Source organism: Mobula birostris, chromosome 7 (assembly GCF_030028105.1).
Source record: "Mobula birostris isolate sMobBir1 chromosome 7, sMobBir1.hap1, whole genome shotgun sequence".
NCBI classification, from domain to species: domain Eukaryota; kingdom Metazoa; phylum Chordata; class Chondrichthyes; order Myliobatiformes; family Myliobatidae; genus Mobula; species Mobula birostris.
This window is the reverse complement of record NC_092376.1, coordinates 43,517,016-43,543,454: the sequence shown is the minus strand read 5'-3', so window position 1 is coordinate 43,543,454 and position 26,439 is coordinate 43,517,016. Positions and strand designations below refer to the sequence as shown.

The window sequence follows — 26,439 nt, the reverse complement described above, 5'->3', positions numbered from 1 at the left end:
GTAATGGAATGAAGATCCCATTAGAACTTTCAAACACTTTAACACAATTTTTTGCAGAGTAATAAAGGCCCATGAAACAAATGGCTAATCTATTTGATAAAGAATTGTGACAGTGGAGCGGGTACAATGATTCATAATTATACCTGAAAAGTGAGGATGACAATAGAATTTTCTAAAGTCATGAAATGTTTGAATAGAGGATATGGAGAAATGATTGCACTTGTGGATAAGGTTATAGCTAGAAGCCATACATAATAAAGGCACCAAGAATTCCACATGAATATAGACGAATCTATCCCAAAAAATGCTGGGAATTCAGAACTTGCAATGATAAGGAATGGCTGAGGCAGGAAGTATGGGCACATTCAAGAGATGCTCAAGAATGGAATATTATGCTGAGAGATTTGATGAGCAGACAGAACATACTCTGAATGGAGTATTAACCCTTTTTCTGTGCCACATATACTTTGCAATTCTTGGGGAAGAGCAGCTGCTGAACCACTAACAGCTCTTTCAAAGAACTAGCATAGACAGAATGAGTAGAAAGATCTATTTACTATGAATCATAGCAAGATGCTATGATTCTATATTTTATTGTTTTTTTTAGAAATACAAGCAATACAAGGAAAATGACAGATTATTTTAATAGCTCAACATTTTGAGCCTTATTTTACAGAAAGTTTAAACAAAATAACATTCCAAATATATTTTGCTTGTTTTTAGACTTAAGGCAACAGTGTCCAGATTATGTAAAAGCCTGGAGTTTCTTTAGCTACAATGAATACTCAGACCACCTCACATTAAGCATTTCAAACAGCAATACAAAGGACTCCACCCCACACTATGAACTCACAGCAAGACTAGAGTTAATGATTAATCCTTGGGTCTAACAGTAAAACATCAAAGCTGAAATTTTAGTGCACTTTAAAAAATTAAAGGCAGTTGCTTCAAGCATTCCTACTGGCTTTAAGTGTTGTCAGCTCTCCCACCAGCCCTACCCTTTTGTACCTACCAACATTCATTATGTCCCAACCACCACACCTTTTACACACTCCCAAATAATCAGATGTATTTATGAACCAGGACAATCAGCAAAACTCTGTACAGCAGTACAGGTACACACAGTTGTACAGCATTTCTCCACAACTACAATTGGAACCATAATTTATTGATCAATATAGCAAACACAGATAGATACGCAATACCTAATTAGAGGTAGGATGATTATTTAGACTAAAAAGACACTTAAAAATGTATTTGATCCCAAGCTTTTGGATCTGTGTAATTTATTTTCTGAATATTACTTGGCATTCACCAAGTTCACTTCCAATCTTTTAACAAGATTTTTGTGTAAAAACTAGACTCTGACTTTGAAAACAGACTTGTGATGATACTATTTAAGCACGCTTCCATTAATATTTTTATTTCCACGTTAGGTCCCTGCAATACGTTACACCACATGGTGCCTTAAAATTTTTTAGAAATGTTTGTGTTTAAAACACAGGCAAGAAATATGAAATATTTTTAATAACTAAACTTTAACATATATAAAATACGACCAGAAAAAGAACACCACTAATGATTACTCACCATTGCCATTAAATGACCTGCACCAGTAGCTATAAAATCCAAAAGCTCAAACATGTCTTTTTGACCATTTTACTTTAACAGAAATATTTCCTACAATTTAAATGTCAGGTCATCTGTGCAAGCAGTTCTCTCATTACAGAACATAAGTTAGTGTAATGCAGTTATCAACTTCAAATCAGCAGCACTAAATGCCGGTCTGCATCTTGAAGGGATCATGGAGCAAAAGCAAAACCACATTTCATAATATTCAAATTAAAAACATAAAATAAAGCACCAAATCTTATTAAAGGCCATTATAGATCATAGTTGAACAAAAGATTTGAAGGCACCCACAGTGGGAAAACTTATCCCTTCTCAGTGACTATCCTAACTCCCCAAAGGAAAGTGGAATGCTTCCATAGGAAGGGTACTAGTGCATGCAAATATTTATGTACAAAAACACATTTATCAAACAGTTTTTCCTGTCCCTGGTGCACTAGATTTTATAAATTTATACATGAATTAATGAGTGAATGTTATTTAAACGAACAGTTGAATTAGTTTGTGAACCTTCAAGATTGCTTCCCCTTTGTTTAAAGCATCATTCTTGCCCAATGTTATTTTGAGCTTCTTCCCCATTACTCTGTCAATCAAGTCCTACTTAGTGATGGCCATCAATGTGTCAAAAGATAGAGAGGCAATGTTGGAGAGAACTCCAGAATTCTTTGCCTCAGATGGAATGGGGGCTGATTTAAATTAACTTAGTCTTCTCTCATTTCTCGTTCTCACATGACTATCCATGGGTAGTACCCATTAAAATCAAGGTCCCCTATTAACTCTGAAAATGCAACTTTCTACATTTTGTCACAACTTTTGTAACAAGTTTAGGTTGAAAGTAAATAATTTTCGGAATGTCTGTCAACACTGCAATGAAAGACAAAGAACTTGCATTTATCTTGTAAGTTAAAGTGCTGTACACACATTTGTCTTAAACATTCATCCCTTTGTAAGCTTAACTTGAAAAATCTACATTATTCGAAATAGAATTCACATAACTTTACCCGTTAGTGGCATGTTAACCATTTTAAAAAGAGAATCAAGCAGGTCGCTTTTGGGCTTCAGAAAGTACTAATAAGGCCAATTTTCTAAATGCTCACTTCCAATATGAAGCCCAGCTGCCCAAGTATGCATATTAAAAAGCTGCAGGCACAATCTACATAATTTAGTATCAATACAAGAAAACTGTATAGTGTCACCTGGATGAGAACTTCCTGTAAGATCCCTATTTAAGATTACATCTGAAAGAATGTATCCTGGTACACGTGTTAGTAAATTATTACAGTGAGTTCTCTCATGAATTGTAATTATTCTAAATTGTTAAATTAAATCTTCTACCATAATAAAGTGCAGATACCACATTAACAGAAAACACACAACAGAAATTCTAACACATCTCTCCAAGTTCTTTGTTACGGATTCTAACAAACTTCTATGCAGCACAGCTCTGCAGCCTCACCCCACATTGCAAAGTTTGTAATTTTGATAGAATTACTTCAGATTTCGATCAATAGATTTAAAATAATGACTTTTAAAGAGGCTTAAAGGTTGGTGGTCAATATTTTTAGTATTTGCACAGTGATCATATACAATAAAAAGCAATTTGAATAGCTTTCTAATTTTTCAAAACCTGTAACCTTCAAATGACACTTTCTGAAGATTGTGTTCAACTTCTGTAAACATATCAAGATCAATATTATTAGTGCAAGGAACAGCCATAAACCCTGAGGAATATGGAGATATTCTACTATGGAGATGATTTCCAAGAACAGTCTGCACATTTCATGAAGTTGAACTGCTATTCTGTTTTTGTATCTTATTTATAAGCTAAGTAAAAGGAAGTGTTTGTTGGACCTCAAAACTACACCATATAATCAAGTCCAAAATATTGCAAATAAATCAAACATTTTAGCTACGGTGAAGGAGCAGAAGAGAAATACTTTTATGCTGATTCTAGCTGTATGGAGCTCCTATGGCGGACAAAATTATTTTCAATGATTCAGCAGGCTTCAACCTAATAGGGAGCATGATGAGCTCAGCATTCAGTACATAGTTTCAATCCTTACAAGTAAATTTACCCCACCTACCAAAACATATTTACATATCATTTGCTTACAAGGGTCTTGGAATCCCAAGAGCCATTTTAAGAATGATGATTTTTTTTTTCTCCCGTTACACATTTATATGCCTCAGGCTAGGTAAGAGACAGAACAGTAACCAAGCTTATCCCTGAACTACATTACTAACAGTCAAGGTTGGTTAATACAGTTCACACATAGTTCCAATATTAAATTTACCCAATCTAGACAACAAATACAAGGAACAAAAGAAGTGGGTGACATTCAAAGAACAATCTGTCAAAGCCAGATCAATGCAAGTTTCCCTCTCACCCCCAGGGTCTAGATACCACAAAATACTGACTTAATTCTCAGATATCCTTGCTCAAGAATAAATAGCCTATGAGACAATATGGACAATGCAAAGTCAGCCTCCCGGAATGCATTACATAAAGTATTTGTTTTAAATATCAACGTAATAATCAACTCCAGAAGATTCAGGTTAATTCCCTTTTTCAAAAATCTGCTTTTCCAGGATGTCATCAAGTTTTCTGCAAGAATAGTGGATGAGACAAATGCAGGCCATTTTCTACAGTTGGTTCCATGGCCATGATTTGAAGAACACTATTGCTACACCTGCCACATTGGATCTAATACAATGCTAGTCTCACGGTTTTCATACTTTGGTAGCTGAACAGTAGCTGCACCATAACAGGATTGTTCTGCTGTATTTACAATATTATTCATTATATTCTAATAAACAATTATTTTCCCCATTATGTTGCAGAGATGCTAAAGTTTCACAAATTACTAACTTTCAAAGAACCAAGACTATTAATTGCACTACTCAAATTATTAAAGGTAATTTCTTTAGTAAACACACTGCAAAACATTTAGACTACAACAGTTGAATGAAAATTTTCTACAACTACTATATTCACAATTTTTAAGCAATGCAACCTCACTGATTTAGATCGGAATTAGATGAAAGATGGTATATATTTTAGATTGAAATTTTCAGATTTAGTCCATTCAAATTTTACATATCAGATAATGACGAGACATTTATACTTTTTGAAACAAAATCAAATAGTGCGTAATTGTGCCATTAACCACAGAACTGAAGGGTTTGTAGGCCAAGCATCTTTTTCCATACTACAGCACATTTCAGTTAACATTTTCTGAAAGCACTTCCCAAGATCGGTAAGTGAAGACTGTCTCTTTCTGACTTAGCAGGTCATCTTTGCCATGCCAAGTTCCAAATTAACCAATATGGGCTCAGCTTTGGAGAAACCAGACTTGAGTTCTTTACAACCATCTTCAGGAGCATTACCACCTTCCACTGTTCTAATCGGGTTATTTTCCATCATTGTTTGCTTTTCTTTACAAACATTTTCAGCCGTCTTTAGCATCCGTGATAATTGGCTAACTGAATGAAAATGTTCCCTTTTGATAACTGTACGTGGTTTTTCCCCCAAATTTATTATTTTCTGTAAAAGAACAAAGTAAACAAAAAACTCATCAATTAATTGGAATAACCTTTGGCTTCAACTAAACACTGGACAAAATACTATGGTCAAATGTCACACATTTAAAATAAGATATGCAGTAAGAGTATCATACATCCAGAATTCCTTTCATATCAGCAAACAGTGGATTCCGGATAATTGGGACAACTCTTAAAGAACAAAAACTAATCGAGGAGATTGCCAGAATTCCCCTTATTTATTTGAGATACTTTGCTGCTTAATTGGGACAGGAGACTGTTGCCGGACAAATTCTAACTAGTGTCAGTTGCATACACTTGTGTGGCTGTTAGACGCTACACTGCACTTCGAGCAAAGTTTTCAAATAGCGTCAGTAGTGCATGCTTGTGTTCAAAAAGCAGTGATTTTTGTCATTGATAGTAGGAGAGAAATAAGCAGTAAGACAATTCTGAACTTTGCTTACTGCAGTTTCAAGCTTTTAGGCTTGGAGATGCCAGAAATGATTGGGATCATGGATAGCATGTATGAAGGCAATCCATTATCTCTTCTAGGTGCCTGTGCTGATGTTGTTCATTGCATACACTGGATGAATTCCTCTGTTGATGACCATTAAGAATTAATATGCAGTTTTATAGTACTGTCATACTATTGGCAGCATTCTCATTTATTCTGTATTTTATTTAAATACATAAATTGTTACTTAAACTGTAGTTTATCATTTTTTTAATACCCTTTCAACAATTTCCATGAAACTTCACCTAATTGAGGTAGCTGATTAATTGGGCCAGAATGTACTGATCATGATGTGTCCCAATTAACTGAAATCTACTGTAGTTAAGACTAATCTCCTAGATATGATGGAGTAGCTCAGAAGTGAAACCAAAGTGGCATTAAAATAAGAGGTCTGACATTTGAATTACCTTTAAACAATTTTAGTGATAAAGGGACTGTGAGAACAAAATATTGTTCAGCTGGGCAGGAGGTCATGTGATAAAATCTCCAAGAGTATATTGGATTCCAGCTGGAAGCCCTAACATGCATTAATTTCTTTCCTCCTACTGGGCTTGGGATGACTTTTGTATATCAGGTGCCAGATAGGAAGATAAAGGTATAAAACTATCCTGTATTAATTTCATGCAAGACTGTACTTGCAGCAATAAGGAAAACCTTTGATTATGAGAAATTGTTGGGAACCTTCTTTTGCACCAATACCCCTGCTATCTTATTGTTAATTTTATTACTGCAAAGTAGAAGCCAATTTGTTCCTGGTCACTAAGTGAAATATGCAACATATTAATTTATGCAAATACATCATGCAAAGCACCAAGTGGAGCTACACTGTGGACCTTTGTGCCTAAGGCAGCTGGTATTAACTCACTTCCTCCAGCTTTTTGGCTTCAATCTCCAGTTGTTTATTCTGTTCACTGAGAGACAGAACTAGTCCAAGTTGTGATTGCCTGGGATGCATAACTTTATCAAACTGATGATACATACAGCGCCAAAACCTGTAAACATAATTGAGAACTGGAAATTAAAGAAATAAACAAAGTTGCATATTTTTGTACAGAATTTTAACAAATATTTAAGCTTACTTGAAGTTGAAGGAGACAGTGCTTGGTTCAAGCACCTCATGTACACAAGGAAGATTTGGATCATAGAGTGGGTTCAAATACTTATGTTGATCTTCCAAAAGATGTGACCATAAGGAATGGGTTTTGTGTTGAATTCTATGACAAAAAAAAACAATTATTACAAATATTGCTTCTCTAAGAAGTGTTTAAAAACCTTATCACACTCATAAAAATTCCATTAATATTTATCAAATTTTAAAGTTCTTATGTACATACCATCAATTCTCAATAACACTTAAAATGGAGCATGTTAATTGCATCCAGGATTAAATCACAGAACTTTAAGTAGCCACAATGAATTTATTGGTAATACTCCCATTACTAACATCAAGATACATGTCGTAAGGAAAGGGATCCATGGGAACTTGGTTGCCTGGATTCAGAACTGGCATGCCCACAGAGAGCAGAGGATGGTAATACATGGAGAGTATTCTGCCTGGAGGTCAGTAACTAGTGGTGTTCCACAGGGATCTGTTCTGTGACCCCTGGTATTTGTGATTTTTATAAATGACGTGGATGAGAAAGCGGTGCGGGATGCATTAGTAAGTTTGCAGATGATATGAAGATTGGTGGTGTTGTAGATGGTGTAAAAGGTTGACATAGGTTACAATGGAGTACAGATAGGATGCAAAGCCGGGCAGAGAAGTGGCAAATGGAGTTCAATCTGGATAACATGAAGTGATTCAATTTGGTAGATCGAACTTGAAGGCAGTACACAAGGTCAATGGCAGGATTCTATAATTTTCTAAGGCAATGTTTATGTCATAGATCTTCTGTTAAAGGTTCTGAAAAATTTGTTAAGGCAAGTCAAACATTTGTAAGAATTCATCATGCCTCAGGTATCCTTCTTTCATCACCAATTAATTAAAATGGTTCAAGCCTGTTCCAAACATTATTGATTTGCATTGTATACTTTGGGAAGTTGATTTGGGTAGTTATTCACTCTACTGTGTGATCATACCTCAATGTTCATAGCACAATTTCCCATTATGAATCCAATTACATTATACCATCTGTTAATTTGCAAATAAGAATTAACTATGCAATGTGCATACCATTTTGAATCTCAGATTTGCTTCATTAATCAGCACATTCCATGTGAATTGCAGACAACCATACGCTTCTGATACTTTACCAAATCTACCATACAGATGTGTAATAACACTTACTTCATGTCTTCTCGTTCTCTTTGGCAGTTTCCAATGAAGTTCCCAAACTGGCAGGAATGAATGTGTTCATGGATCTCAAGCAGGAAAGCTTCACTGTACTCAAAAGCGCGAGGAAACTGTTCCGTCAGATGCCAAACGCACTCAATAAACTGTGTAAACACCGGAGATATTTCTTTGGGGTCCCCATCGAGTTGGCCACATCTATAAAGTAAAAAAGGGTCAAGAAGGAAAAGCAGCATTAATATAATTCCCCGTTCTTAAACTTCTTGTTTTCTCACTAAAAACACTTTTCTGGTCTACAAGACGACGTGGTAGTACATGAGAGACGGGTCCTATAAAAGCAATAGTGAAATGAAAACTCTCAAAATGGTTAATATAACTTAGTGCGCCTGGCAGATTGAAGGGTCTGTGAGCTCATCCCCAACAAATCATGAGCACAAACACTGCAGAACTGCAAGGTACAGTTGCAGATAAAGTTTGTGAACTCTTTGCAGTTACCTAGTTTTTTACCTTAATTACTCTTTAAGATGTAATCTGATCTTCATCTAAGTCACAGTAACAGACAAATGTAATCTGCCTAAACTAATAACACACAATAATACTCTTCATGTCTTTAATTATTCACAATCAAAGCAGAAAAAATGTGAACCCTTGTATTTAATAACTGGTAAAATCTCTTTTAGCAGCGATAACCTCCACTAAATGTTTCCTGTAGCTGCTGATCAGACTTGCACAATGGCAAGAAGGAATGTTAGGCCATTCCTCCATATAAAACTGTTTCAGCCCATCAATATTTCTGGGATACCTTGCATGAACAGCCCTCTTCAGGTCATGCCATGGTATCTCAAATGGGTTAAGGTCTGAACTCTGACCCAGCCATTCCAAAATAGGAATTTTCTTCTTTTTAAACCATTCTGTTGTTGATTTATTCTTTTCTTGTTGCATCAACCAACTTCTATTAAGCTTCAGGTGACAGACCGCCACCCTGACATTCTCCTGTAAAATGTCTTGATATAATTTTGAATTCATTGTTCCCTTAACGATAGTAGATCCTGAGGCAGTAAAGCAGCCCCAAACCATGATGCTTCTTCCAACATGCCTCACAGATGGGATGAGGTTTTGGTGTTGGTGTGCATTTCTTTTCCTCCAAACATAGCGGTATGCATTTCTGTCAAAAAGTTCAACTTTTTTCTCATCTGTCCACAGAATTTTGTCCCAGAAGTGTTGTGGAACATGCAGGTGGTCTTTTGCAAACTTGAGACGTGCAGCATTTTTTTTGGCGAGCAATGGTTTCCCTCATAGTGTCCTTTCATGAACACTGTTCTTGTTCAGTGTTTTTCTTATAGTGGACTCATGAACAGAGACTTTAGAAAGTTCTAGAGATTTCTGCAGGTCTCTTGCTGTTACCCTTAGGTTCTTTTTCACCTCCTTCAGCATTGCACAAGGTTGTCAAGCTCCCACTACCTAAAAGTGCTCCTCACGGCATGTGCCTCAAATAGCCTCTGACAACCAAGTCCAACTCCTGGCCTTCTCATGTGGCTTCGCCTCTAAACCCAGCGGAACTGTTTCTACTAACAGGAGAAGGGGCGAAGGCGGGTCCTGCCACCTTAAAACCAGTGATTTGGGTAGATTGAGCTCGTCAGCCTGGGAAGGCAGTCCATCTAAGAGAGGGGAAACTCTGATTTCAAACCTCCGCTGCCTTGCGGCCATGCCCACTCATAAGAAAGGCTTCGGGAGTAAACTCTGAGGACAAATCCGGAGCTGGAGTCCCTAAGGCAGTCCAACGTTGCCTTCACCCTCGTTCTGGCAACTCCTGCGATGACACTGGTGCCAAGCAGTATTGGCCTTTGCCCTTCCCTTGGACAACAAAGGTGTCATGGAGAAGGGAGACTTGCAGCATGGGCAACTGCCAGTTTTCCATACATCCTTGCCCAAATCTGTGCCCTGGACAGGACACCCCAGTAGACTTTCCAGGCGCAGATCCATGGTCTCGCGAGACTAACGGATGCCACCACCAGCATTGCACAATGTGCTTTTGGTGTAATCTTTGCAGGACACCCACTCCTAGGGAAGAGCAGCGACAGTACTGAACTTCCTCCATTAATAGACAATATCTCTTACTGTTGTCTGATGAACACTCAGGTCTTTAGAAATGCTTTTATAGCACTTCCTGGCGTCATGCATCTCTACAATTCTTCTAAAGGTGCTCCGAAAGTTGTTTTGATCAAAGCACGTGAAATAAACAGATCTTTCTTGAGAAGAGCAGGCTCTATCAGTAACGTGACCTTGTGTGTCTCTTTTTTTTAAATATATAGGGCAGGGCACCTTTACAACCCACACCTCCAATCTCATTTCATTGATTGGAACACCTGACTCCAAGTAGCTTTTGTAGAAGGCATTACCCCAGAGTTTCACACACTTCTTTGAACCTAGACTGATTGTTTAAATGGTGTACTCAGTATTGACAAGAAGAAATGCAATTATTTGTGTGTTATTAGTGTACACATATTGTGTTTGCCTATTATTGTGACTTAGATATAGATCAGACCACATTTAATGAGCAATTAATGCAGAAAACCAGGTAACTGCAAAGGGTTCACAAACCTTTTCTTGCAATTTTGTTTCCACTGGGGTATAATGATACTATTCAACGCAATATATGCTCTCTGTGCATTAGTAAACTCTTACAAAATTGGATTTAATAGGATTCTTGCTCAATGTTGAAATAGTAATAAAATAGCTGGTAATTATATAGACTAGATAATATCTAAAAGATAAATGGGGCATTAGTTTTACAATTAGACATCATTTCTAAAATTAAAGTATTATGTATACATAGTTTTAAGAACAAATTAAGCATACTGAAAACTCAAAGTCTACAGGTAACATAAGGTGCCATTAGTAGAACATTGACTACAACACAAGTTTTTACCAACCAATATTACTTTTTGAGTAAATAAGCCATATGGTGTACAGCCCATACCCTTTCCAAAAACTTTGCTTTTAGTTGTTCAGCTTTTGGAATCTCGATAAAATATGTCAGATTGGTCACATTTTGGAAATTATACCCGTGCGTTATAAAATTCACTTACGATTCTGATTAAGTTTAATACAATGATTATGTTATGATGTCAGCATGCGATATCATACAAAATAAAACCTGAGCCTGTTCAAATGGACATAAAATATCCCAAAGCAGAGCAGAAAATTACAGTTCAACATTGGGAGCAAGATATTGATTTCTTATTTCTCCAACATTATTTTACAAGATGCTTGGATTCGATTATTTTCAAAGCTGTGGCATAAATCCAATGGCCAAACATTTCATATGAATAAAAAGTTTGTACGTGTCCTCAGGTCCCTGTATATTTTTAAAAGGACTATCTTCTATGTACCTCACCAAGTAATGTAGATCAAAGAACAGCAAAGGCAGTGAATCAGATTCTGCCATTGTTGGCCAAGGGGACACTGGGATATTATAATTGTCCGCTCCTCCTTGGGATACTGTATTTCTATTTGAAAGGCATGAGGGGGTATGGATAAAGTGAACGGTTATTTGGTTAGGTACATGGAGATGAGAGACTTGGAGGGTTGTGAGCCAAACATGGGTAACTGGGACCAGCAAGGTAGATGCTGTGGTCAGCAAGGACCAGTTGGGCTGAAGGGTCTGTTTCTGTGCCGTCACCCTATGACATTACACATTTTCCATTTGGTTAAAATCAATTTTCACACAAGTACTACTTGCTTACCTTTCAGCAAATTTATGACCAAATGAAATCCAGTCTTTTTCTATCAAAACCTAACAATAGAAAACAGATCAATTATGATTTCATGAAATATTTACTTAATACTTCATATTTACAGCACTATAGATAACCCATCAATAAGAGAAGCTATGTTTTAATGCTGGTGTAATATAATGAACTGAGTCACTATATTGATTACTAAGCTTTGCATTTGTTTTGTTTGGAAAACCGCCTTTACCACAATGTGCCCCAGGGATAGCAGCCAAGCTGGACTGAAGAAGCTGACATGATTAAGAGACAAGCTGCTCAGATCAAGGGCAGAGTCATGGCTGAGGAAATCTTTGAAGTAATCCTTCCAAGGGATGTTGACCTTGAAAAATTGAACTTTATTCTGAGTTCTCTATCAAAAGGGACTATGTAGAAGGCCTGACAGCACTGAAGAACCCATGCACATCATGGCTGTCAGCTTGTTACTGGGCCTTCTTCATTCTTTCCAAAGACCATCAGTTATTTAGGTCATGAGTTTCTGCTGGACCTTGGCATTCAGGTGCCCGCAGAGCTGTTTCGGTTCTCTCAACGCATGATGGAGATTTCAATCCAGTATTGGAAGCCTTGAGAGCAGAAATCATCCCTGATGAAGTTCTAAAATATAGTTGGGAGTATTTAATACAGGTCTCCCCCACTTTTCGAACGTTCGCTTTACAAAACCTCCCTGTTACGAAAGACCTACATTAGTTCCCTGTTTTCGCTAACAGAAGGTGTTTTCACTGTTACAAAAAAAAGCAGCGCGCGCCCCGAGCAGCCGCTCTCTCCCGGATTCCAAACTGCATTTTAGCCGGCATTGCTTAAACACGTGCCTGTGAGCAGCCGTTTGCAAGATGAGTTCTAAGGTATCGGAAAAGCCTAAAAGAGCTCGTAAGAGTGTTACACTTAGTGTAAAACTAGACATAATTAAGCATTTTGATCATGGTGAACGAAGTAAGGACAAAGTGAGTTTGGCTTGTGGAAGTTGCCGAAGATGATGTTGAAGAGGTTTAGACATCCCATGACCAAGAACTGATAGATGAAGAGCTGATAACAATCGAAACCGAATGCAGTAGCGAATGGACCGAAAGTGAAGTCGTCGAGGAACTGAATGTGAAGCAACTGCATGAGATTTTCGCTGCAATGATTGCAGAAAAGAACAACTTCAATTTTGAAAGGGTATGTCGGTTTAGGACATATTTGCAAGATGGTTTGAGTCCTTACAAAGAACTGTATGATAGAAAAATGCTCGAGGCTAAGCAGTCAAACATACTGTCGTTTTTCAAGCCTTCCACATCAGCCACAGCAGACAACGAACCTCAACCTTCGACATCGAGGCAGGCAGACATAGAAGATGACCTACCTGCCCTGATGGAAACAGACGGCGAGATGACACCCCAGACTGCCGATTGCGTCGCCTCTGATCTGGGCCAACATTTACGTGCCGGGCAGCACCTAATTAATTAGCTTGTTTATTTCAGCATTGTTCTTAAAGATGTGATGGGCGCGTTCCGGCCACCGCTGAACCGCTGCATACTTCACGGATCGGTATCGGTTCGCTGCCCGGAGGGTAGGGGCCACTGCACCACCCCAACCTCTGAAGACTCAGCCTAACACACCATCATCAGTGTGCTCGATGTCTTCCAGATTCCCGTGCTACTACATTGTACATACATTATTTCTACTTTATATAGGCTGTGTATTTTTATGTGTTATTTGGTATGATTTGGCAGCTTCATAGCTTAAAGATTACTGGAGAGAGAGTTTTTGCCGAGAGCGCTTGCGTGAGATTTTCACTACGAAGAACAGTGCGGCAATGATTGTAGGGAACCTACTTCTACTTTATATAGGCTGTGAATTTATCATATCATTCCTGTTTTTACTATATGTTACTGTTATTTTAGGTTTTATGTGTTACTTGGCATGATTTGGTAGGTTATTTTTTGGGTCTGCAAATGCTCACAAATTTTTCCCATATAAATAAATGGTAATTGCTTCTTGGCAATGGTAATTGCTTGGACATTCCGGCTTACGAACCGTTTCATAGGAACGCTCTACCTTCAGGATGGCGGGGGAAAACCTGTATACATCACAGGAGGCTATGCCAATGGATCTGAGAGACACAACAATTATAACCTTCAAGAAGGACAAAACCAGCTGTATTAGAGAGAGCTCTCCCTGCTGTCTACCACAGGAAGGATTATTGCCAGAGTCCTCCTCAACCACCTCCGCCCATTGTGCGCACAATTGCGCTTAGAGACACCACAGACCATACAACAAGTGAAAAGTAGGGAATATCACAACCACCATGCTTAGCAGTTTCAACCTTGCTAAAGCCTTCGACTCCATCAACCCTTCTCAAATCCTGCTGTCAGATGATTACCTTTCAACTTACATTTCATTCATGTTTGTATACAAGTGATAGTCCCAACAAATGAGTCCATAGCACAGGCAATCTTAGCAAAGACCAAAATTAATACTTGCACTCAGAACTGCAAAATTAAAGCCCAATTTGCCTCTGCAGCACCACAATCCTCACCAAAATAAATGTTTATGCCAGGACCTAGGAAAGCAACAACCAATTTCCTTACCTTAGCAGCCATTCTGCAAAGCCGTTGAAAATCACCAATACCTGCAATGTGCCCACAAAACCTTTGCTTAACTCAGGGAACAGGTATGTATGATCAGGAGCTCAGAACTGTCACAAATTTCTCCTGAGATCTGAACTAACTACAGCAGGCATCTCAAGGAATTCAAGGAAAAAAATAACAATCATGCCGTTTCCTCAAAATCCACCAAATTTATTGGCAAGACAAGTGAACCACTATCAGCACCATCTCTCAGAAGAACATCCCCAGCTGTGAGACCCTAATGACATTCTGTTAGCTATGTTGAGCAAACCTCATTCCACACATGGCTGGTGCCAGTCTCCCTCGACAAACAGTATTTTAAACTCTGTTACAGGAAGAGATTACAGCTGGACAGAGGAGATTTGCAAATGTACTTATAGCCTCCTTGAAAAAATGCAACAATCTGACTACTGGGAAACTCTGGCTCATCACTGCTCAAAATGGAAAAGAACCACTTAAGATGTTATGGAGAGCCTAAAGGTCACGAATCAGGTGAACACAGAGGCTCAGCATAAGTGACAAACCACTAACTCTTTCTCCTTGCAAGTCATCACATATCTCATCTGTGAAAGAGTTTGTGCTTCCCCACATCTTATTTGCCATCTCAGAAAGCAGAAAAGTGCACTGCACCTCCAGAAAAATACAAAAGCATATTGAAAAACCTGCTCAGTAACCTGTCACCAAAACCTATGCAACTACCATGCCAAACAGGCAAATTATCAGTAATTACTAACTTTTTTTTTATGCGGATGACATGTTCTGTTTGCGCAATGACAGGTCCCTTTCAATAGCCCTGTTCTGCCACCATTATTTCTAAGCAGACCTAGAAAGATTTATTAATTTTCCTTCTATCCAAATTCACTCAGCTTTTTACTGCCCATGTCCATTCTTATATGCTGCAATCATTTTAATGCATCATTTATTTTCATTAATGTGCTGTGGATATCACTGGCACATGCAGGATTTACTGCCCATGAAGAGTAGTTTGCAAGGCTATGCTAGATCTAGATAAAATAAACATATTATCCACCATTAATAGATTTTTATGGCAATATATTAATTTTGTTATTAGCATCAGCAATTAATAAGTTTATCTGTATTGAGAATTATTACATTTACAGTACATTTCCTAAACTGGGATTGGACTACTAGACCCATCACAAATTCATGATAAGCAGCACTCTCGTTTCATTCAAGTGGTTATTAATATGAACCTGGAGAATAAAATGTTGACAAGATATTAAACTGTGATGCAACTTTCCAGCTCTATCATATATTCTCTGACTCTTACCAACGCAGCTAATGGTCGATTCAGGAGTACACAGAGGCTCGGCATTAGCTCTGTCTGGATGCTTATGGCTCAGTATGCCAAATTGCTTTTCAAGTGACCTCAAGAAACTGCAAAGATGTGGACGCAGCTGAGCACATCACAGGAACCAGCCCGTCTCTACTTCTCACTATCACAGCAAAGGAGCTAGCATAATCAAAGACCCCACCCACCCACCCCATCCTCTCTTCTCCCCTCAGACATCAGACAAAAGCCAGGCTCAAGGACAGCTGCTATCCCACTGTTAAAAGACTATTGAACAGACTTCTTGTAGAATAAGATGGACACTTGTGATTTTGCACTTTATTATTTACTTGCATTGCATTCTTCTGGTAGCTTTCACACTTTAGAACATCGAACATTACAACACAGTACAGGCCATTTGGCCACGATGTGCTGACATTTCAACCTTCTCTAAAACCAATTGACCATTCCTACCTACATAACAATCTATTTTTCTGCCATTCATGTGAATATCCAAGAGGTTCTTAATTGCCCCTAATGCATCTGCCTCTGTCACTAGCCCTGGCAGGATATTCCACCCACTCACCATTCTCTGTAAAGAATATACTTCTAACATCCATACTTTCCTCCAATCACTTAAAACTATGACCCTTCTATTAGCCATTTCCACCCTGAGAAAATGTTTTTGGCTATCCACACTATCTATGCCCCTTATCATCTTGTACACCTCTATCAATTCAACTGTAATCATCCTTCACTCCAAAGAGAAAACCCAAGCTTTCTCAATCCATCTTCAATAGGTACATCCTCTAATCTAGGCAGCATCCTAGTAAATCTCTGCACCCTCTCTAAACTTCCTCACTCTTCCTATAATGAGGTGACCAGAACAATATCCAAGTCTGGTCTAACCAGGGTTTTATGGAGCTGCAAAATTACCTTGCGATTCTTGAACTCAATCCTGACTTTATTCTGCATTGCTATTGTTTTAACTCATTTTAGCTTAATGCACTGTATAATGAATAATTTGATCTGCATAAAAAATATGCAAGTCAAACTTTTCACTGCATGTTGGTCCATAACAATAATAAATCAATACCAATACTCCTTTAGTTACCTTGAGTACATTTCCCTCCATCTTACTTCCTCCAGGATTATTCCACTTTGAGTTCCTCCGTCTGATTCAATATAATCTAACAATATAATCCTCCACATCAATGCTTTAGACACCCACCAATTTCTCCAAACATTTCTCTACACAGTCACCGGATAGGCTCTTTTCAGTAGCTCTGTTCTCATCCTATTCCCTCTTTTCCAGGATGGTGACCCACCTTATGCTTCTCTTGTCACCTTTTCAGCTGCACCACAGTAAGGCAACATAGTTATTCTCTTACCTAATATAGACTTTTTGTTCTTTCCTCCCCACAAAAACAAATTCATGTGGTGCCTCTGAACTTAATCATTATTTTAGATCAAAATTTCTCTTTCTAATAAAAGGTATTTCACCTTAAATATCATCTGTTTCTCTCTCCAAAAATTCAGCATAACTTCAGTAAAATTATAAGCATTCTCACCAGAGTCAAAAGTGTAGCAGTGAAGGCCACTTTTACTCTCTCAAGCTTCACAGGACTTTCCAAAGTCGCCCTGCTTGCTTTCAAAGGAAACTGTATTTTGTATAATACATACAAAGAGGTACAATTGTTTGTTACATACAAAGGAGAAATATGCGCATGTACTGTAACAAAAAGTCAACAAAGGGAGGGTATCTCAGATGATAAGGCTTTTCATAATACACAAAGGTACATTGTCTTAAAAAATTTATCCGGCTCCTTCAACAATCTCCGGTATGGGCCTCCTGGTACTTAGGTAAATAGTGGTGAGATCAATCTGGGTCAGCAAAGAATTGCATCAACAAATGGCAACCAAATATAGAAAAGCATATTTGTGGGTGGAGTTGCAATCCTTTCTCCTTCAGTGAGCAACAATATCACTGAAATTTCCCCAAATCTGATAATCAATGGGATCAAAGGTGGCCTCTGTGACAAGGAAAAATAATTGACAATTGGTTTATTATTGTCATATGATCAGAGCTATAGTTAAAAGCTTTGTTGGCATGTCATACAGACAGATCATTTCAGGCACAAGTATGTTGAGGTAGCACAAAAAGAATAACAATGGAATTGAATAAAACACCCGAGATTTTGCAGATGCTGGAAATCTTAAGCCACACACACAAATCACTGGAGGAATTCAGCAAGTCAGGCAGCATCTATGGGAGGGAATAATAGTTGATGTTTCAAGTCCTGATGGCCTGATGGGTCAACTTGTTTATTCTCTTCCATTGTTGCTGCCTGACTTGCTGAGTTCCTCCATCATTATGAGTCAAAATACTAACTGCTATCTTAGGTGGGCAAGGCAAAATGACAAGACTAATTTAGTTTGCAGAGACGGGGTTAGATTTACTCCTTTCTAATCTGTTGTGAAATTATAGACTATGACAAATTAATTGCAATTGCCAGGTTGTCCCCGTATCTTCAATTATTTTGGATGAATCATAATTCAGCCTGGTGTTATGCATGAACTGCACTTGCCAAAGTGTTGGATGATAGCAATCAAAAAAGTGAAACACTTGCATTTAAATATCCTTTTCAGTGATAAGATCATGAATTTGAACCAAGTTAGAAATAAACTAATTTGTGGACTATACAAGAACAAATGGTATAAACTGTAATGCATTTTAGCCCCATCATTCAAGCAGCAGCAGGCACAGCAAGTACATTTAACAGGAATCTAAACAATTTGGTTGCCTACAAGGTGTACATTTGAGTGACTAATTAAAGCCACTTCAATTTATTAATCACTGTCAAATGGAAAAATAAACTCTGAATTCTTATTCATCAAATTGAATTCAATCTGCAGAGAGCTAAGATGATGAAGATTAGCCTTTCTTACCATAAATCCTTTCATTGTTCTGTAATATGGATCCAACAGCAAAGAACCCAAAGAACAGACCTGTGCTGTACGATCCCAACCATCAGAGCAATGGACTAAGACACTGGCACCATCATATCCAACAGCCTGCACAAATTAGAGAGATAGTCAGATCATGAAACCATTCAGGCAAACATTTCTTTATGATATAAAATGCAAAGGTTTATATATTTATTATTTTGCAAAGCCTTCGACTTTAATCATTTTAGCATTATTGGTATCAAAATTTTCGGGCTATTTCATGGAAGAGAGTAGTAATTTGATATCACAATTAAACCAAGAGCATGAGTATTCAGTTGCAGGGGCTTTTTACTCAAAAATGATACATAAAATCTCTAAGCACATGCCACCAAACCCACAAAAGCTAATAAAATAATAATATTCTGATTTTAAGATTTTATCTTTAAAACTTAACTCTTCTAACATCAAGTTTACCATCGTTTTCATCAACACCACTGGAGCCTATGCTAGTTCTTAAGTATTGATAGAGTGTTATGAACCCAAAACATCCAATTTCACACTGAAAACTTGCTCTACGTGAGTCACCTTGCTCTGAAGGCAGATAATGATGGTGAAATTCACTATCTTAGTGCTCACTATCCTTGACTGTCTGACAAAAAGGTAGTTTGAGGAACAAGAATCAAAAACAAAATTCATGGTATCGTTGCTGATAATAAAATAACTAAATAACCAGAGTCAGAACACACACACTCTTACAATCTCATGCATTCTTTTTATTTTACTTGTGCACAAGGAGAACTGCACGGGCTCCTATCATCCACATAGTTCTGAAGTCTGAACAAAAAATTGCTATTTTTATACTGAATTATCAGTTATGGATAATAATCACTGTAAATTGTATATGTTTGAATTCCTAACTAGCAAGAAAATTGCCATTCACAATAGAGGTATCAAAGTCAATTGAAACTTGAAGTAGACAGCAGATGATATTTTGAAGTAAGTAAAGACAATAGTCTTAGTTGTTAGTAGATATGTTTCACATCCTTCTGTTATTCTTTTCTCATCTGTCTCTCCAGCACCCCCTATTGTGTAAAGGGATGCAATGTTTTAAGAAGACCTTTCTGGAAAAGTCTCAGGGGACCCACTTGTCTGGCTTGAGCTCACAATGCAGCAGTCACCCCACCCTATCTTGTCTGTAGTAAGCAGAGGTGTCATTCACGGTCTCACTTCAAAAGCCTCACTTGACCACAACTGCCCCAGGCTATCTTTCTTTTATCCCTTGCGTTACCACAGCTTCCACATTGGTTTACTGGCTAACTGTGAGTGAATCTTTCCCTATGTGATCCCAAGGCTTAGCTTACTTGCAGCGGATACCTTAAGGCACTGGAGAGATACCACCAAAGATATCTTTATAAAATCCTAAACAACAGGAATTCTGCAGATGCTGGAAATTCAAGCAACACACATCAAAGTTGCTGGTAAACGCAGCAGGCCAAGCAGCATCTGTAGAAAGAGGTGCAGTCAACGTTTCAGGCCGAGACCCTTCGTCAGGACTAACTGAAGGAAGAGTGAGGAAGGGATTTGAAAGTTGGAGGGGGAGGGGGAGATCCAAAATGATAGGAGAAGACAGGAGGGGGAGGGATAGAGCCAAGAGCTGGACAGGTGATTGGCAAAAGGGGATACGAGAGGATCATGGGACAGGAAGTCCGGGAAGAAAGACGGGGTGGGGGGAGGGACCCAGAGGATGGGCAAGAGGTATATTCAGAGGGACAGAGGGAGAAAAAGGAGAGTGAGAGAAAGAATGTATGCATAAAAATGAGTAACAGATGGGGTACGAGGGGGAGGTGAGGCCTTAGTGGAAGTTAAGAGAAGTCAATGTTCATGCCATCAGGTTGGAGGCTTTATAAAATCCTCCTACTTCATGGGATGATAAACAAAACAGTATCAGTGCCTTCTCCCAGGCCATTTAAAAGAAAGAGGACTCCAGGGAAAAAAAAAAAACGGGAAGGTGGTGAAATCTGGGGAAATCTGCACAACTAATCTGTGCGAGACTTACTCCAACTATATAAAGGTTCAAAATCAATAAAATATTTCAGTTATGGCGGAAAACTTCTTTCTCACAATTATATTGAGTGGTTCTAAGCAGTTTCCCATTAAATTGATCCTTTCTTAAGGCAAATTACATGTAACATGAGAAACAAAGTAGGTACCCGATTAGAACAAATACTAAAAATCTGAAACACTCCAAAATATTAAACACCCAGTAGGTTAAGATGTGCATTTGAGTTGCACAAACAAGTTAACAATAAACTTCAAGGACCTGGATCTGAAGTATTTATTGTGTATATTCCTTGAGATCTGCTGGAAGTGTATTTCAACAAGTTTGCACCAGGGGACTTATTTATCTAGTTATAATTTTGTTGTAAAGCTGATTATTTTGCATCAACTTGGCTTGATAATATCTTTGTTCAAGAATTGTTTTTTTTAAAAACAGTACAGAATGGCTATGCAGCTTTTACTATCTTGTTTCAACAGTAATGATTCAAATTTAGAACTGGTTATTCCCGGCAGATTACTTTCAAAATCCATTAGAAACTCTATACAAAATAGAATGTGGTTTATTCTCATGCAGTTAATGGTAACGTCAAAGAATTAAAGCACTTACTTGGGCGTTTATAACCCTTATATGAATATCGACACGTAAACTGAGAGAGCACCTACCATATCATCCGTCTTTGTTCTGCAGAGATATTCTTTTCCAGAGATCAAATTTTAATCCATACTAAAGTGCATGCTTCAGAGAAGAAACCAAATGAATTGCAGAACTGATGGTTTGTCACATAAACCAAGTTTAGGGTGAGGCTCTAGTCTAAACAACCTTATGCTTCCTTAGGTCACTAATCATGGAAAGCAATAGCTCAGCCAAGATGCCAGAATCATTCAACATCCTATGCTGGGTCTCTTGACCTTTTCAAGAGTGGGGATGAGAGAAGGATGATACAAGTTCTTGCTCCTAATATTATTTTGTATATAGAAGTGTGGGAACAATTAGGGTAGGCTTCCTTGTGATGTTGCTACAGAAGCATGGTCCACCAACTTTCATGCGAAGCTTATTTTGTCAGCAGTGAGATGGGCAAAATCAATAAGGAAAGAAAAGTTTTAAGTCCACCGTGAACAGTCCCAAGCCCAGCTGCAAAAGGAGGAGGGTTGGGACTGGGACTCGCAACCCCATCCCATAAAAAAACCTAGAGCTACATAAACACCAACAGAAGCTCCAAGACCTCATTCCTGGAAGAGGAAAAATCTTTGCCTAGAAGACGTATAAAGTTGTGTAGTGAAAGCAGAAGCCACAGAGCGGATCAAATTTCTATCAGTCCATGACAGAGGACTCTGGCAAGCAACAGTTGGCAGCCTCTGCCTCAGTAGGGGTGATAGGCTTAAGAAGAAGAAGACAAAGAGGAAAAGATTTAAAATAGGAGAGAACTATTTTAGCTTTGGAAACTTTTGTGCACCCATTTACATTTTATCAGGTATTAGTTTTCCCTTTCACGCTAAATTAAAAGATTAAATTATTTCCTTTCTGCAAGAAAAATTGAAGTTAAAAATGTATAATGAAATAACACATACTTTAGCAAGCTGTACACCAGCATCCAATATAGCTTTTATGTGACGAAGCCATCCGGAGCTCTCCAAACCACTCAGGAAGTCACTTGAAGTTAAAGCTTTGGTTCCACACACTAAAAAAAAGTTTATATTCAGTACAATTCAGAATTTTCTTTTAAGCTTGCGCATTTGATAATAGCAACACATTTTTTGCTTTTTCAACTATAAGCTTTGCTTTATCCTTCACAACGCAACATAAGAGAATCTCCCTCAACATAAACTCTGCATTATATCAAGCTTACAAATCACTCTGCCTAAAATCTCATCCTAATCACTAATATACATGACAACACAGGACTGATGCCTGTGGCCAGTCACAGGTCTACAATGTGAAAAACAACCCTCCACCACTACCCTTTGCCTTTTACCACCAAGAAAATGTATCCAACTTACTAAATTGGTCTGGATCCCAAATGTTCTAACCTTTTGGACCAGCCTACAACCTCGTCAAATCCCTTGCTAAAATCTATGAGATAACGATTTCTCATGCACATTTCTCACGCTGACTACTCCTCATCAGTCTTTGCTTTGTCAAATGTAAATAAATCCCATTGTCCATAATGCCTTCCAACACTGATGAAGTGCTAAGTAACTTGGATGCAAAGATGACAAATATGCAGGAGCATCAAATGAGAAGATGTAGATGCAATACCTCATTCTATTTAGTACCAAGTCAAAGTTACACTAAAATGAACAAAGCTGAAGTTGTAACCGACTGGAGGAAAACTGAAAGAAAATATTCCGTCAGGGGAGTATCACATACTTTCCTGCATCTCCCTCAAATGACCAATTAACCAATGGCTTGAGGAAGAGCAGGTCATCCAAATAACAATGCAACAGCAAACTTATGAATATGATTCCCTGGAAAAGGAGAAATTTCGAGGAGAATTTAACATTACCTGAAATACCCAGTGGTGTTATTTTAAGGTGAGCAACTTTGTCATTCACAACCATGTCCCAGGTTGAGCTCAGCAAGAAAAACAGAATTTTTTTTTCAGATTGCCTAAGATTGGTTATGAAATTCAAAATATTGAACAAATAATTATGGTAAGCTCCAGAATGATGTCTGGTGGCCTTTGTTGGAAAACTAAATAGGTTGAATTCAAATAGCCTGCAGTTTGAATTCAACCTTGAATGAGTTTTTCAAGAAAATTTGAATTTGCCATTTTGTCTTGCCAGAAAGAATACTGAAAAACTTCAATGCTTTTGGAATAAAACTGCATAATTCATTATCTTCAAATGTAGAAGATAGGGGAAAAAAGTACGTACACTTACAGGATTCCATTTTGTCATGTTGATATGAGAAAGTTACTAAAACTTACCTTCACTGACTTTCTGCAAGCTCGCTCTCATTACATGAATATTCTCAATCCCAAAAAACTGGAACCTGATATTGGAATAATTATCTTCATTTTCATATCCTTTACCTGCAGCTCGATTTGCCATTGCATTCAGCTGTAAAATAAAATGTGACAGTTCATAAAACCTGCTGTAGATCTATGATAAACAAGGTCGTGCAACAAATGAGAAATGAAATTGTAAAATTGACACACACCTTTGGCCTTGTATCCATTACATACATGAAGTGACTGTTGGGGTTGGCTTTACTTATAGCTTGCAGCATGTTTTCATCTTCCAGACACCTAGCACTGAAGCCAGATAATGGCTGGCTGCATCTGCATATAGCAGCCTGAAAGAGAAAAAAAATGTATTATCAACTTGTTTAACATCTAACAATGTAGAAGACAAATTCAGACACTACTCTGTTAAGTGTCCCATCTCATTTACATACAGTATGTGACAAGTTTAGCAGATATAAGATGACTATTTTACTCGTAAAAGTCCTCCTCCAGTTCCGAACACCCGACTTATGGAAACCCATACATATGAACTAGCATTTTGGAGGGGGGGGAAGGTGGATCGGGATGGTTTTGCCAGTTGTTGCAAGGCATTTCCGCAGGACTTCTCACCCCACAGCTACTTCTGTGATTCCTTCCCGCACATTCATTTGTTTTCTGACTTATGAATAGTTCAGGTTACAAACAGTTCTCAAAGAACCTTCTTGTAAACCTGGACTTTGAATCAAACCTTGCTTCTAACAGTATCAATCTCTATTGCGTAAAGAAGTTTAAGAAAGCCCTTTATGTTGTGAACTTGAATGGATAACTAGTGGATAAGTTTATCATTTCTGTGAAAACTACTATAGAAACAGAAACAAGCTGTTTATTATGCTTCACTGGTGCAAAAGGGAAAGAATGGTAACCTAGAAGCTGTCAGATAAATTTATTTAATCCAATGTAAAAAGCAGCATGTCTGCCTTCCCACTGGGGAACGAACGACCTAAATCTGGGACATTCTTCAGGCAAAGCCATGGCCACGTGACTCTGTTTTAATTCTCAACCTGCTTTCCTGTTTCAAATTTGCTGAGAGACTAAGCCGAGGAGCTTGTATGCTATACAGTACATAGAATGAATTACTTTTTAAATACACAACTTCAAGAGCGACATGAGAACCAATTTGTACAGATGTCAGATGAGTTTACTAACTGATTTTTTTTGTGCTGTTTAAACAATAAATGCTATCAGGATACTACAGAATGACCCTTCTCCCCTTGGAAAAAGCATCATGCAATTCTGAAGACTGCCTTTTTAACATGGCAACAACAATATGCATTTATATGGCACTCTTAATGTAGCAAAAAATCTTAAATTAAAATGCAATTCTCCCCTCCCAAATATTCTAACAGCCTCACACAATGGATTTACTAGATCGCCGATAGTGCCAACGACCTTCTGCAAACAGCTCATGAAACTATTTCTCTGCTACTACTTCTAAATATGCTTCATCCCCTGAACAGCGATCAATTGTAACCTATAATGGTAATTTTGTTGATTTATTTTTGGACCAACTGAGTGATCTGGCACTTTTGCTATATCCTGGAGAATTTGGCAAGGTTGAGTTTAGACTGTGCAGCCATCGTTTCCATGATTGAATCCATTACTCCTCGCCGACTAAAACATTGAGAAAGATTGAAATTGACGAGGAGGAGATCTGAGGATGAGAGGGGTTCAGTGACATATGTCTGCGTTTGACCAGTCTTCCTTTTGCTGCTGCCAGAGGAAGGTGTAAGTTTGATTGACTTGGCAACCTGGCTTGTGGTTGAAGGACTTTTTTTTTCCTGGGGACTTCATGGTTTGATGTTTAATGTCCTCCAGCGCTGAACATGCTCTGTGGTTGTGAATTCATTTTTGGAAGACGCTGCATCTAATGTTCAATGTGTTTCTGGTTACCCCATTTTGCAGTTTGCAAAATTTAATCAAGGAGCTTCAGTGAAGAACTAACTCTGTGGCTGAGACATGCAGTCAATGACATAGCATTAAATTGAATTAACTTGATGGCTGTGGTTCTTGGAATGTTTTGGCGACTGTTTGGTTTGATGTTTAATATTCTGTGTGTATTTACACTCTTTTTGCTGTTTGCACAATTTATTCTTTTGTTTCTGTGCTTGTTGGCTGATTTGTTTATTTTAAATGGGTTCCATGGTGTTTCTTTGTTTTGTGGCTGCCCGGGAGACAATCTCAGGGTTGTATACATACTTTGATAATACATGTACATTGAATCTTTGATTTAGCTGAAAATACAAAATATCATCCGTTTGTTGATGATACTAAGCTATTTGGTTTGTAAATATGGAGTAGGGAAGATGGAAGCTTCAGGAGATACAGACAAGCTGTTGAATAGACAAAAACATGGCAGACTGCAACATAATTGAAAGACGTGAGATCATCTATTTGCTTCATAAACTAACATAGCAGAGGATTGTGTTAAAAAGGTGCGTGACCAAATAGGGTTTGTAGTTCATTGAGACCTCATAGTGCTTAAAACAAGTCAGTAGAAGCCAAAACATAGAGACCATAAATGATAAGCAAAGTAAATAGTAAGTTATTCCTTATTACAAAGGGATCTGAATATACAAGTAAGCAAGTTTTGCTGCAATTTTGTAAGGCCTTGATATGACAATACTAGGAAGTACTATATACCATTTTACCTAAAAAAGAACAAACATCCCATAGATTGAAACAAAGATTCATCAGCTGGTTTCAAGGATACCAGGTCTGTTGCAGGACAAGTGTTTGAATAGCTTCAGCTTGTACTCCCTTGAGATT

At 37.9% G+C, this 26,439-nt stretch overlaps 1 protein-coding gene across 4 annotated transcripts in view; it reads right to left on the bottom strand.

Annotated features, from left to right (window-relative positions):
• Positions 1-587: 587 nt before the first annotated feature.
• Positions 588-26,439, bottom strand: part of mtmr6 (myotubularin related protein 6) — a 36,955-nt gene continuing 11,103 nt past the window's right edge. For 3 of the 4 annotated variants that reach the window (XM_072263021.1, XM_072263024.1, XM_072263022.1), the window contains 9 exons: positions 23,829-23,963; positions 23,596-23,728; positions 22,238-22,347; positions 18,611-18,736; positions 11,720-11,769; positions 7,971-8,171; positions 6,763-6,897; positions 6,549-6,675; positions 588-5,173 (listed from right to left, as the gene is read on the bottom strand). In XM_072263021.1, coding sequence (XP_072119122.1) covers positions 4,913-5,173; positions 6,549-6,675; positions 6,763-6,897; positions 7,971-8,171; positions 11,720-11,769; positions 18,611-18,736; positions 22,238-22,347; positions 23,596-23,728; positions 23,829-23,963 — 1,278 coding nt within the window. In that variant the 3' untranslated portion in view covers positions 588-4,912. Of the gene's footprint in view, positions 5,174-6,548; positions 6,695-6,762; positions 6,898-7,970; positions 8,172-11,719; positions 11,770-18,610; positions 18,737-22,237; positions 22,348-23,595; positions 23,729-23,828; positions 23,964-26,439 lie in introns of those variants that run through there. The other variant, XM_072263023.1, reaches the window with a different exon arrangement.